Source organism: Chiloscyllium punctatum, chromosome 5, assembly GCF_047496795.1.
Source record: "Chiloscyllium punctatum isolate Juve2018m chromosome 5, sChiPun1.3, whole genome shotgun sequence".
Taxonomy (NCBI): domain Eukaryota; kingdom Metazoa; phylum Chordata; class Chondrichthyes; order Orectolobiformes; family Hemiscylliidae; genus Chiloscyllium; species Chiloscyllium punctatum.
The window spans coordinates 51,683,925-51,698,276 of NC_092743.1; the positions used below are offsets into that span (position 1 = coordinate 51,683,925).

The 14,352-nt window shown below is 40.8% G+C and overlaps 1 protein-coding gene across 2 annotated transcripts in view; it reads right to left on the reverse strand.

The window, feature by feature from the left end:
• LOC140477076 (copine-3-like) overlaps positions 1–14,352 on the reverse strand; it is a 49,159-nt gene that overhangs the window by 12,718 nt on the left and 22,089 nt on the right. For both annotated transcript variants that reach the window (XM_072570299.1, XM_072570298.1), the window contains exons 5-9: positions 12,449–12,520; positions 12,102–12,185; positions 10,751–10,840; positions 9,198–9,296; positions 1,392–1,478 (exon numbers count right to left, since the gene is read on the reverse strand). In XM_072570299.1, the coding sequence (XP_072426400.1) occupies positions 1,392–1,478; positions 9,198–9,296; positions 10,751–10,840; positions 12,102–12,185; positions 12,449–12,520 (432 nt within the window). The remainder of the gene's footprint in view (positions 1–1,391; positions 1,479–9,197; positions 9,297–10,750; positions 10,841–12,101; positions 12,186–12,448; positions 12,521–14,352) is intronic.

Genomic DNA, 14,352 nt, shown 5'->3' on the forward strand with positions numbered 1-14,352 from the left:
TGATTGGAGAATGAGCCACAGATTATAGATCGAGTTCAGAATAGGTGAGAGGCCTGACAGAAGTTGCAGATGTGTAGCCATTGGCTCAAACTTTTAACAGGGAAAACAGTGACAGAAGTCAATGGTTAGGGAGGCAGGATAAAGTTCGAAACATCAAAGGGGCAGAAATGAGCCTTGTCCCAAATCTGAACAGGACAGTCAACAGGAGAGCTCCACATTTAAACATCAGCAGTAGCTGAGCTTTTTGGGGACAATTTTTCTTATGTTTCTTAGAGCTATATCTCGGTACCCAGGTTGAACTGTATGGTGATTTTGGAGAGATGTGGGCTACAACAGATCAACATGTAGAAAATGTTGGCAATTGCACATGTCCCCTCATGGTCCTTCAACTCATCGTCTTGTTGTCATGCCACCTTTTGTCTTTCTTTTGATCTTACATTTTGTTCTCCACTCTTCTTGTCTCTTTCTTTCCTGCCTTCCCCTCTACTGGCAAATATTTTCTCCACCTCCCTTCTCTAGTCGTTGTCGCAATCCAATATCTCCTTATAGCTCCTCGGCCCAATTCACTACTTGCATCAGTCAACCCTCACAACAGGCCTATGGCATCTGCTTCAGTGGTTTGTAGTTGTGAGACAGCAATTCAGTTTTTAAAACAGGGAACACGTTGGTTTGGTGGAAATACCACTGGACTAGTAATCCACATGCCCAGACTAATGCACTAAGGTCCTGGGATCAATTGTTACCTTGGTAGCTGGTAGATTTTAAATTCAGTTAAAAATATCTGAAATTAAAAAGCTCAATAATAATGCCATGAAATTATCACCAATTGTGATTTTAAAAATTGTTCACTAATGTTGTTTAGTGAAGGGACTCTGCCAAGCCTACCTGGTTTGGCCTGCATGTGACTCCAGATCCAATATGGATGACTCTTAATTGCCCTCTGAACAAGCCACTCTATTCAAGAGTAATTCAGCATGGGCAACAGTGCTGGCCTTACCAGCAATGCTCCACAACTTGGGAAAGAATAAAGAATAAAAGTGTATATAATGTATTTGCCAAATAGACTGGTTGCTGGCATAAAAATAAGCTGCTGACTCAATGCTGCAGAATTTATGAAGGTACAGCAACAAGAAACATAGCTTGTGAGGCCAGTGGCACTGCTGGGATTAAAACTGGAAAGTAAGCAGCAGCTGAGACTTCAAGCATAAACCAGCAAACTGAGAATAATGGGAGTGACACAATAGAGTGTAAGAAAGGAGAGAGATAGCAAGAGAATGACAGAGACAATGAAACAAATTAATTGAACAGATGAGAAAGAAACTAAACTAAAACAAATTTTTATTATAATCAGAATAAAATAACTCAATTAAATAAGGATCAATATTTCTTACCTGGCATAATTTAAAACTCACTATTCCTGAGTTTTTGTAATTTTTCTTTTTTTGTTTCTTCTTTGGATTAATACACTCAAATTCTGCCTATGAAAAAAACACCATGAGCTTTGTGACTGTAAATCATAACATGAAAATACAATGCGTTATGATAAATTATAAAGCTTTATGATCAAACACTAAATTCAAATTATCATTCAGTCAGACTACAACAGTAGCATTAGGCCATTCAGCCCATTGAATCTGTTCCACCTGTCAATCACAGCCAATATGTTTCTTAACTCCATTCCCCCTCTAACCCTTGGTCCCTTTACTAATCAAGATTCTATTTACCTCTGTCTTAAATACTTCCAATGACTTGACCTCCACACCCTTCTGTAGAAATCAGTTCCACAGATTAACCGGCCTCTGGACGAAGGGATTCCTCTTCATCTCAGTTCTAAAGGGTCTCCTCACTCTGAGGCTGTGCCCTTGGCTCCTCGTCTCTCCTATTTGTGAAAAAGTCTTCTCCATGTCTATTCAAATCTCTTGGTATTCTGTAAGTTTCAATCGGCTCTCCCTCATCCTAAATGCCATCGAGTACACACCCAGAGTCCTCAACTGCTCCTCATATGACAAACCCTTCATTTCCAAGATAATTCTTGTAAACCTTCTCTAGACGCCCTCCAATGTCTGCACATCCTTCCTTAGATATGGGGCTCAATGTTGCTCACAATATTCCAAATGCAGCCCAACAGTGCCTCCAGCAGTACATCTTTACTCTAGATTTAGATTTTATTGTCACATGTACTTGAACACAGGAGCACATTCTCTGGCACCATCTTAGTATACAAAAGACAGGATTCCAAAACAGTAGCAGAAATAAAAGAAAAGGAAATATACCCCTCCTCCACCGTGACTTCTCACTACCAGAAAGATCCTCAACCTGCAAACACGCAGGTGTCCCGAGTTCCCACACACGCCGCCACAACACCATTACCTCTGCCGTCAAGTATCTGGGCCCCAGCCACAGTCTGGAGCCGCACAACAAGAATGTTGTGTCGACATTCTTCAGCCTCCAGCAGCGTCATTGTCATGAGTGCATTGGATAGTGCCTCCTTCTGGCTCACACTGTTGCTGATATCCATGCCTTTCATGACCTTATACACTTCTATAAGACTCCCCTCCCCACCCTCCACTCCTCAGTCTTCTATGAGTCATAGTCATAGAAATGTACAGCATGGAAACAGACCCTTCAGTCCAACCCGTCCATGCCGACCAGATATCCCAACTCAATCTCGTCCCACCTGCCAGCACCTGACCCATATCCCTCCAAACCCTTCCTGTTCATATACCCATCCGAATGCCTCTTAAATGTTGCAATTGTACCAGCCTCCACCACTTCCTCTGGCAGCTCATTCCATATACATACCACCCTCGGTGTGAAAAATTTACCCCATAGGTCTCTTTTATATCTTTTCCCTCTCACCCTAAACCCTCTAGTTCTGGACTCCCCGACCCCAGGGAAAAGACTTTGCCTATTTACCTTATCCATGCCCCTCATAATTTTGTAAATGTCCTACCTTGTCTCCAACCTCTCCATATAACTCAGACCCTGGAGTCCTGACAACATTCTTGTAAATTTCTTCTGCACTCTTCCTATAACAAGCTGACCAAAACTGAACACAATACTCCAAGAATATAAAGTATATTCAAAGTATATAATGTACATTTCCAACTTTCCATCTGCCATTTCTTTGCCCATTCGCTTAGTCTGTCCAAGTCCCTCTGCAGCCTCCCAGCTTCTTCAACACAACCTGCCTCTCTGGCTGTCTTTGTGCAAACCTAGCACCAATGCCCTCAGTTTCTTCATCCAGATTGGTAAAGTATAACATGAACAGCTATGGTTCCAACTGATCCCTGCGGAACGCCACGGGTCACTGGCTGCCATCCTGAAAAAGATTTATTTATCCGTACTTTGTGCTGTGTCAGTTAGCCAACCCTTTAGTTGTGCAGGCACTTTGCACCTAACTCCTTGGGCTCTAATCTTATTTCGCAGTGTCCTGTGCAGCACCTTATCAATCACAAACAAAGATCAATAACACTAATTAACTGCAAGGTAAAGACTGCTGACGTGACCTGAATCACAATTATAACCTCAGAAAGCTCTCCTAAAATGAGAAACAAAAAACAAGTGGTAAGGCAGGAATATGGCAATATTCTGTTACATAATTTTGGAAAGGTTTCTTCCTCTTTCTCCTGCTCTGCACACATACTCCAATAACATTGTATTTATTTAATCCTTCAACATGCTTCACAGAAGTGTTATAAAACAAAGTTGTCACCCATCACGTGAGATGATCAAAATGAGTCAAAATGCTAAGTTAGTAAGTATACTGAAAGATAGTAGACATTTGAAGAGGAAAAGAGATTTTGTGGAGGAAATCCAGAGTTTAGTCATTTGTTAGCTTGAAAGGTAGAATAATTAAAATCTGGGATGTGCAACAAGCCAGAATTAGAGGAGAACAGAGATCTTGGGGGACTTTAAGACTTGAGGAGGTTACTGGGATAAGTAGTGGTAAGGTTGCGGTGGGGATTTGAAAATGATCTGGTGACTAAGTTGAAGTCAAAGTAGATTTGCAGAGCAGGGCTGATGGGTGAATGGGACTTGAGGAGAGTTAGGATGAGGGCAAGAGTTTTGGATCAGTTCATGTTTATGAAGCGGAAAAGACGAGAGGCCAGTCAGGAATTCAATGGAATAACTAACTACAGAAGGTACAAAGGCATAAATGATGATTTCATCAACAGAACGACTGAGTTGTGCAGAATGGTGTTGAGTGTTATTATGGGGGTGGAGGGGGAATAGCAGGTCTTAAGGATAAATGAATGTGTGGTCAGAGATTTATCTTGGTGTGCAATATTGCATCAAGCCCAGTCTGGATCAGCCTCACAAAGATGCCAAGAGGAAGGAGGTATTTGGTGAATTTGGAATGGAATTTGTGGGTGAGTTTTAAAGCAATGGCTTCAGCCTGCTCAATATTTATTTGGAGGACATTTATGCTCATCCAGTATAAGGTGTCAGACAGCATGTTAAGCAAATTAGAGACAAAGACACAATTAAGACAATTTGTTTCCTTTTCCATTTATGCTATGTAGACATTGTTGACCAAACCAGCATTTAATGTCGATTCTTAATTTCCCTAATTGGAGATGGAGCTGTGCCATCCTTGGGACCCCGGGGCAGTACTGTTAGGGAGTTCCACAATTTTGATCTAGTGACATTTAATTTCAAGTCATGATGATGTGTGGCTTGGAGGAGAGCTTACAGTTGGTGATAGTTCCACGTACTGCTGCCCTTACTTTGAAGATAGTAAAGATAGGTTTAGAGGGTATATGAAAGGAACCTTGGTGAAGTACTATGGTGCATCCTGTAGATAGTACACACATCAATAACTGTACGCCTGTATGCACAGTCAGTAGATTAGTTACTCACTTCAGAATTCTTAGTCTTTTGTATTCACAGTATTTAAAAAAAAACTGGTCCAGCTCAGTTTCTGATCAATGGTACTGCTCCAGGATGTCAATCATGGGAGTGGTGCAGTGATGGTAATGCCATTGAACAGGGGGGAGATGTTTAGATTTTATCTTGCTGAAGATGGTCATTACCTGATATTTTTATGGCACGAACGTTACTTGACACTTATTTGATGAAGCCTTGACGTTGTTCAAGTCTTGGTGCATTTAGACACTAACTACTTCAGTACCTGAGTCATGAATGATGTGGAATGTTGTGCAATCATCAGTGAACATCTCCACTTCTGACCTTACAAGAGATGAAATATCATTGAAGACGCTGAAGATAGTTGAGCTCGGAAATCCTACAGATATTTCCTTGGGACTGAGATGACAGACCTTTTAAAACCATCTTCCTTTATAATTTTCTCCATGATTACCATTGGCTTTAGATTTGCTAGTGCTCCTTGATGTATCAGTTGGTCAAATGCTGCTTCACTATCAATCTTGCCTCACTCTGAAGTTCGACTCTGAAAGTGAGGTGGAGCTAAGTATTGGCAGCATGAGCATATGCAATCTGTAGTTGTATTTTTTGGATAATGGTGGCTAAGGGCAGTATACAGGTGAGTGAGAAATAGAGAAGATCAAGAATGAACGCCCTGGGGTACTATAGAGATAATGATGTGGGTAAGAAGTCATTGCAGATAATCCATGATTGGATTATATAAGAACAGATCCAGGCAAATACAGTGATAATCCTGAAAAACAGCGTGGTCTGTGGTCAACCATGTCAAACACTGCAGACAGTTGATAAAAATGAAGGATACTTTACCATGGCCACAGTTCCATGAGCAGTAATTTGTGACTTTTATAAAGTAAATTTCAGTCCTAGAAGCCTATTGAGGGAATTGAAATATGGAGCTGTAATAAAGATGGGCACCAATTTGGTAATCAATGATACTTTCAAGCACATCCAGCAAGGTCTCAGGGGTAGGAGTTGAGGCTGGGTTTATTTTTTTTTTAAATGGGAGCCTTTGAGACTTTACACCAAATTTGAACATAAGTGAGACAGAGTCTGAGTAGAAGGATCTATTAACACTATTAGCTATGCCAGGGGCCAGTATGGGAAGATGGATGATCAGCAATTTAGTGGGAAGATGATCAAAGGAGCAGGTGGTGGATGCTATGGACACAGGATGACCACGTGTTCTGGACTTTCCAGGATTGTTGCAGAATTTTCCTTGATGGGTGTGTCCAGGCTTGCCATGTGTCCTCAGATTCTGCCCAGTGTCTTCATTTATGCACAGTGCATACAGCCACACATGAACAGCAGCAGTGATAGCATCATGTCTCCCCTGGTCCAACTCTTTTGAAAAACCCTCCAAACCTCCATCCGCCGACACCTCCCAACCCTCTCAAAACATCCCACCAGATCTAGCAGGACACAAACCTGCCTCCATTTCTTCGATTCTGCGAACAAACCCTGCACCCCTGCCCTCCAGTTTTACCTGCAGCCTTGCAAAATGTACCTATTCTTTCCCCTCCAGAGTTGGTCACCCTGTATGTATGAGAGGAAATACACAGAGAATGAAGCAAGTTCAGGGGCAACCTTAGGAGAAGCTTGAACCAGCGACCAAGGAGAAGAAAGGAAATGAAGAAATCAAACAGCTTCTGTAGAAGATATGCACATTTACATGAATGCATTTCTTACTCGTCTTGCTCACTGATATACCAGCAGCTAATTCAACAATGTTAATAATGGTAGTGAAGAATATGCAGTCAAAATTCTGGTGTTATTCTTTTCCACACAACATACAGAACTAATTGCCACATCTACAGTATATCATCAACCGTAAATAAAAATCAACTCTGATCAACAGAATGATTACAGTTACATATAAAGCCATTTGTGGCTATAATAATGTAGAACTATCAGAGTAAATTACTAAAATACTAGATCAAAGTACAGACAGTATCCGCAAGACAGATTTCTCACCCACAATTTCACAGTCCACACTCACAGCAGTTGAGCTAAATCACATGTAAGTACTCAAAAAAACATTGTTATTGAAATACTTCACTGAATGCACCATTATTTCTTTTGTCCTTTAACTTGCCACTATTTGACTGCATCTACTAAGAAACTACATTTATATTGATGCTGTTCAGATGTATACTGTCTTTACTTTCAGAGAACAAATTGCATCGTTGATGTTTACAATTCTCTATGTTTACAATCAATCTCTTGGCTTTTAGCTGAGGCATCAGTGGGGCCCAATTACTGAATGGACCCCGTTATTCTTCAACAGAAGGACCTTACACGATGGTCTTGCCCCACCACACTTTGGCGGCAGCTGCCCCAAGCTTCAGTGCATCCCTCAGCACGTACTCCTAGACCTTGAAATGTGCCAGTCTGAACACTCAGTCAGGTTCAATTCCTTCAACTAGAAGACCAGCAAGTTTTGGGCAGATCAAAGAGCGTCTTTCACCGAGTTGATGGCCCTCCAGGCGCAGTTGATGTTCATCTCAGTGTGCTTCCTGGGGAACAGACCGTAGAGCATGGCGTTCCACGTCATGGAGCTTCTCAGGACGAACCTCTGCATCTTTCTCCAGACATCCTTTGCGTAGGCACATTCCAGAAGGAGGTAAAAACAATAACTGCAGATGCTGGAAACCAAATTCTGGATTAGTGGTGCTGGAAGAGCACAGCAGTTCATGCAGCATCCAACGAGCAGCGAAATCGACGTTTCGGGCAAAAGCCTCCTGATGAAGGGCTTTTGCCCGAAACATCGATTTCGCTGCTCGTTGGATGCTGCCTGAACTGCTGTGCTCTTCCAGCACCACTAATCCAAACATTCCAGAAGGAGATGTGTAACAGTCTTGTCCCCTCCACGGCCGCTTTGAGGACAGTTTGTGGTGACGCAGGGAGTCCAGGCATGCATAAAGGATCTCTCAGTGAGGGGCCCTTCTCACCACCAACCAAGCGATGTCCAGGTGCTTGTTTGAAAGTTTTGGCGAGGAGGCATTCTGCCAAATGGCTTTGACAGTCTGCCCAGGGAACCGTTAGACAGGGTACAACCTCTCCTTTTCGTGAAGGGTCTCAAGGACACTGCTGACCACTTCCTGATGAACTGGTGGTCAAAGGTGTTTTTCTTCACAAGTTTCTCCATGAAGCACAGGTGATATGGAACAGTCCAACTACTTGGAGCGTTCCGCAGCAGGGAGGGCAGGCCCATTCTTCGCAAGACCTGGGATTGGTAGAACCTCAGTACCTAATGACACTTGGTGTTTACATACTGGGCATCGCGTATCCAAACAAATTAGCAACGTTTGTGAAAACTTAAACATTTATCAAAAATGTGATTTTGTTACATGTTGCAACAAATTTCATCAGCTATAATTCAGGGTAGCACAGTGGTTAACACTGTTGTGCCATAGCTTTGGATGACTGTCTGCGTAGAGTTTGCACACTCTTCACATATCTGCTTGGGTTTCCGCTGAGTGCTCTGGTTTTCTTCCACACTCCAAAGATTTGCAGGTTAAGTGAATTGGCCATGCTAAATTGCTCTATCCAGGGATGTGCAGGCTAAGCGGATTAGCAACGGTAAATGCAGGGGTTACAGGGGTAGGGGTGGGATGTTCTTCAGAAGGCCTACCTGCTCCACAGGGATTCTATGAATTCCATAAAATCATAGTCAACATGGGAATATTCAACATTTAAAATTATTTGGGAATTTAGGCACTATTAAAATATAAGCATTAAAGCAAAATAGAATGTGTCTAACATCTTTATGTATCTAGTGGAAATCCCTACTTGCAAACAGAAACTGTGCCAGTATATCCAATTTTCTTGACTTAATGTTCAAAAATGAGATGTACTTCAATATTTAAATTATATTCCTGATTGGAAAAGTTCTCCGGTAAATGTACCAAGTCATAAAGTTACTCCTTTAGGGCATTATAGTTTCAAAAGTATCTACAGAGATATTGCAATTTATAGCTGAACAGAAATAACAAAAATAAATGGACCTCAACTACAAGATATTTACTAATAAATCTAGGATACTTAAGAAAAAATGTATTTACCCCAGGGGTGGTTAGAACATGGAAACTCACGACTACAGGAAGTGGTTGAGGTAAATGCAGCTTAATGCTTTCAAAAGGAAATCAGACGAGTATGTGTGAGAAAACGAATGTAAAGTGTTGAGATCAACTAGATGGACTGGGAGGAGACAAATGGTGAGCAGAGGCTTGTGGTTGAGTGAATGCTATTTCTAATGCTATACATTCTTACAATTTTATTCACAAACCTACCGGTGAATTGTAGGATGCTCCCAGTAGTTTAGTCATATTAGTCTCAAATATACCAATTAGATCATGCGAGCCATCATTGTCATAGTCATAACAATCCACCTGAAAAAGATTAAAATCACATTTTGTTGAAAGCCGTAAAATTGCTATTTTCAAGTTACCACACTCTGCTATCTTTTAATTGTTAGTATTAAACAGCCTATTGCCATTGATAAGTGCAACTTTCCTCCATGCATTCCCCTCTTGTTGAAGCATTGGCTTTGTATAATTCTCAGTGCAAAATTGCAAAAGCTTTGAGCAACTTGGCAAACTGAAGGATAAATCATTATTGTTAAGTATTGAAAATATCAGATAGGTAAAAGCTGGTATCTTAGGTGCAACCTCATTCAAATGATGATGTTTTCAGAAGTAATAGATTGTGATCTAATTGTTAGATTTTATGCAAATTGGTCACGAAGTGTCATCAGCATTTGGAACTTGAGCACCTAAAACAATCTTATTCACATATATCAGTATTGCTGATGTATTAAGAATGATAAGAATAGATGGCTGTACCAGTATTCACATGGATACATTTGTTAATGTGTTTTCTTTTATTTAATCTCGAGGCATCACTAGCCGGGCCAGCATCTATTACCTGCCCCTAGTTGCTCTTAAAGTGATGGTGAGCTATCTTCTTGAATCATTGCAGTCCACGGGCTGTTGTATACATCCAAGTCAAGACTGTAAGTGGGTTTGAGAGGAACTTGCAGGTATTGGTATTCTGCCGCCCTTGTCCTTCGAGCTGAAAGTAGTTGTGGGCTTGGAAAGTATTGCCTAAGGATCTTTGGTAAATTTCTGCAGTGCACTCTGTACACAGTATCAGTGATGCAAGGAGTGGATGTTTGCGATGCCAATTAAGCAGGCCGTTTTGTTCCCGCTGGTGTCAAACTTAGAGTGTTGTTGGAGCTGTGCCCATTCAGTGGCGACTATTCCATCATACTCCTGACCTGTATCTTGTAGATGGTGAACAGGATGTGGGGAGGCAGATGGTGAGATACTTGCTGCAATATTCCTAGCCTCTGACCTTCCGGTCTTCTAAGCTGTATTTATAGAAAGTGAGTCAAATTGAGTTTCTGATCAATGGCAACTTGCAGGATGTTGCTAGTGGGGAACTCAGTGACGATAACACCATTGAATGTCAAGAAGTGGTAGTTAAATTGTCTCTTTTGGAGTTGGGCATTGCCTGTCATTTGTATGGCATGATGTTATTTGCCACTTGTCAGTCCAAATCTGGACATTGTCCAGATCTTGTTGCATCTGAACATGGACTGCTTTAGTATCTGAGAATTCAGGAATGATGCTCATTGGCGAACATCCTCACTTCTGACCTTATATGGAGAGGAGGTTAATCAAGATGCAGCTGAAGATGGTTGGAACTAGATACTACCCTGAGGAAATTATATCTTACATAAGACAATTAAATATACTAAATTTTTTTAGAAGAAGTCAATATTCTTAAGGAAATGTGGCAAGTATTTATTTCCGCTTTCAATATACAGAAAAATATAAAGTACCTTGATAGACCTCTCTAAGTCCCCATTACACAGAGATCGCAGAGGAATTCTAAAAGGTTTCCAACTTGGATTCAGGTTATTCTTTATTACCTGAAAAATAGGTAGAAAATACAATAAGATAATATCACAAAAGTATTGCTTTAATTTTTTTTAAAAATCTCTTATAATCCCTTGTGGGATTCACATTACAGAAAAGACGCAAACAGATTGATGACAGTGCGGAAGCGATTTACAAGAACAGTTCCAGAATTGAGAAACTTCAATGAAGAGAATAGCTTGAAGAAGTAGGGGCTGTTCTCCCCGGAGGGAAGACAATTAACAGGAGATCTGGTAGAGGTTTTCAAAGTATGGATAGGGCTAGATAGAGTAGATAGGGAGAAGCTGTTCCCACTCTTAAAAGAGAAGAAGAATGACAGGGAATAGATTTAAAGTGATGTGCAAACAAAGCAATGGTAATGTGAGGAAAACACTTTTTTACATAGTGCATTCCACACCTTGAGTACTCACAGTCTGTACATATGAGGGAGCAAGTTCAATTGAGGCCTTTGAGAGGGCATTGGATGATCATTTAGATAGAAGTGGTGTGCAGGGATATGGGAAGAGGCAGGTGATCAGTACTAGGTAATCAAATTCATGCTGAAACAATGGGCTAAATGGCTTCCTTCTATGCCATTACAATTCTGAGAGATTTGTACAGGAGTTCAATCAGATTTCTTCATTGATTTTGTGCAAACAGGTTTACACACACTGGTGTATGATCTATCCCTGGAATAAAGCTTATTAAAGAATATATTTTATCTGAAATAATGTTATCACATTTATTGCTATCATGAATATGATTTCTGGTTGAAAAGTGAAATGCTAAAAACATGAAACTACAATTTTCTTTTAAAGTCTTAAACTACCACATGAAATGATCAACTCTAGTGTTGCATTGTCACAGTTCACGAATACTAACAGTGAATACAGATGTTTGGTTTGACTGGTCTTATGTTTCAGTAAATTTATAGATTTGAGGAGCAGAATCTTAATTTGTCAGAGATATTACCACAATAATTGAAAAATAATATTTGATCTTTATACAATAGCTATCACTTCATATTAAAAGCTGCATTTTTTTCCAATACAATGTGCTGTTTTATTGAATGACACTATTGCAGTTTCATTTGAAAACATCAGTGAATTTGTTTAAGTGAGTGACCTCTTACATTTAAGCAGTAACCACATGTTCTTGATCCTCCCACCCTCTCCAGATTCAACAAGTTAGTTAAAATGACTTGCTTGTAGACAATAGCTCATTAGAAACAAGAGCTAACATGTTTGCATTAGCTCTTCAAATTATAACTCTCACCTCTGTTCGATGCACCATTTGCCATCTTCCATCTTCAGTCTGTTTGTAGAATTCTAAATATGGATCTGACTTCCCGAAGAAATCCTGATCACCACCAGCACAAGTGTTATACAATGGAACAAATGTTATTACCAGTTTGAACATTTGAACTGACAATCATTGAACAAATAAAACTCTTCATAAATCCCAGAAGTAAAAAGCAAAACTTATAATAGTGCTAATCTGAAACAAATGACAGGAAAGAGTGTCAATAGAATGGTTCTACCAACATCATTGGTGAATCTTCTGTCTTTCCTTAAAGGACCAAGTGCGTATTTTTAATTTCTACATATATATAAAAAACCAACCTTATTATCCAGAGACCGTGCTTGAGCTTCAAAGTTTACCACCCGGCTATCTTTCACTTCTTCTGCAAAAATCTTAGGTATGAAAATAAAGAACAGAATACAAATCAATTAACAACAAAATGATCAGATAGAAGTGATGAGGAATTTGAAACAGCAACAGTATGTGATGGTTGGCAGTTACAGGAAGGGGGATAAGTCTCAGATACAGTCACATAGATGGGTTAACTCCAGGAAGGGTAAGAGAGGTAGGCAGCTAGTGCAGGAGTCTTTTGTGGATATACCCATTTCAAACAGGTATACTGTTTTGGAAAATGTAGGGGGTGATGGATTCTCAGGGAAACGTAGCACAAACAGCCAAGTTTCTGGTATTGAGACTGGCTCTAATGCAGCGAGGGGTATGTCGGGTTCCAACAGATCAAGTGTGTTAGGGGATTCTGTAGTCAGAGGTAGAGACAGACGTTTCTGTGGCCAGCAGAGAAAAAGCAGCATGGTGTGTTGTTTCCCTGGTGCCAGGATCAAGGATGTCTCAGAGAAAGTGCAGAATGTTCTCACTGGGGAGAGGGGCCAGTAGGAGGTCATTGTCCACATTGGAACCAATGACATTGGAAGGGAAAAGGTTGAGATTCTGAAGGAGATTACAGAGAGTTAGGCAGAAATTTAAAAAGGAGGTCCGGTAGGGTAGTAATATCTGGATTACTCCCAGTGCTACGAGCTAGTGCAGGCAGGAATAGGAGAATAGAGCAGATGAATGCATGGCTGAAGAGCTGGTGTTTGGGAGAAGGATTCACATTTTTGGATAATTGGAATCTCTTTTGGGGTAGAAGTGACCTGTACAAGAAGGATGGATTGCACCTAAATTGGAAGGGGACTAATAGACTGGCAGGGAAATTTGCTAGAACTGCTTGGGAGGATTTAAACTAGTAAGGTGGGGTGGGGGGTGGGACCCAGGGACATAGTGAGGAAAGAGATCAGTCTGAGATGGGTACAACTGAGAACAGAAGTGAGTCAAACAATCAGGGCAGGCAGGGACAAGGTAGGATGAAAAAATTAAATTGCATTTATTTCAATGCAAGGGGCCTAACAGGAAAGGCAGATGAACTCAGGGCATGGTTAAGAACATGGTACTAGGATATCATAGCAATTATGGAAACATGGCTCAGGGATGGGTAGGACTGGCAGCTTAAATGTTCCAGGATACAAATGCTACAGGAAGGATAGAAAGGGAGGCAAGAGAGGAGGGGGAGCGGCATTTTTGACAAGGGATAGCATTACAGCTGTGCTGAGGGAGGATATTCCTGGAAATACATCCAGGGAAGTTATTTGGGTGGAACTGAGAAAGAAGAAAGGGATGATCACATTATTGGGATTGTATTATAGACCCAATAGTCAGAGGGAAATTGAGAAACATACTTGTAAGGAGATCTCAGCTATCTGTAAGAATAATAGGGTGGTTATGGTAGGGGATTTTAACTTTCCAAACATAGACTGGGACTGCCATAGTGTTAAAGGTTTAGATGGAGAGGAATTTCTTAAGTGTGTACAAGACCATTTTCTGATTCAGTATGTGGATGTACCTACTAGAGAGGGTGCAAAACTTGACCTAATCTTGGGAAATAAGGCAGGGCAGGTGACTGAGGTGTCAGTGGGGGAGCACTTTGAGGCCAGCGACCATAATTCTATTCGTTTTAAAATAGTGATGGAAAAGGATAGACCAGATCTAAAAGTTCTAAATTGGAGAAAGGCCAATTTTGACGGTATTAGGCAAGAACTTTCAAAAGCTGATTGGAGGAAGATGTTCACAGGTAAAGGGACGGCTGGAAAATGGGAAGCCTTCAGAAGTGAGATAACGAGAATCCAGAGCAAGTATATCCCTGTCAGGGTGAAAGGGAAGGCTGGTAGGTATA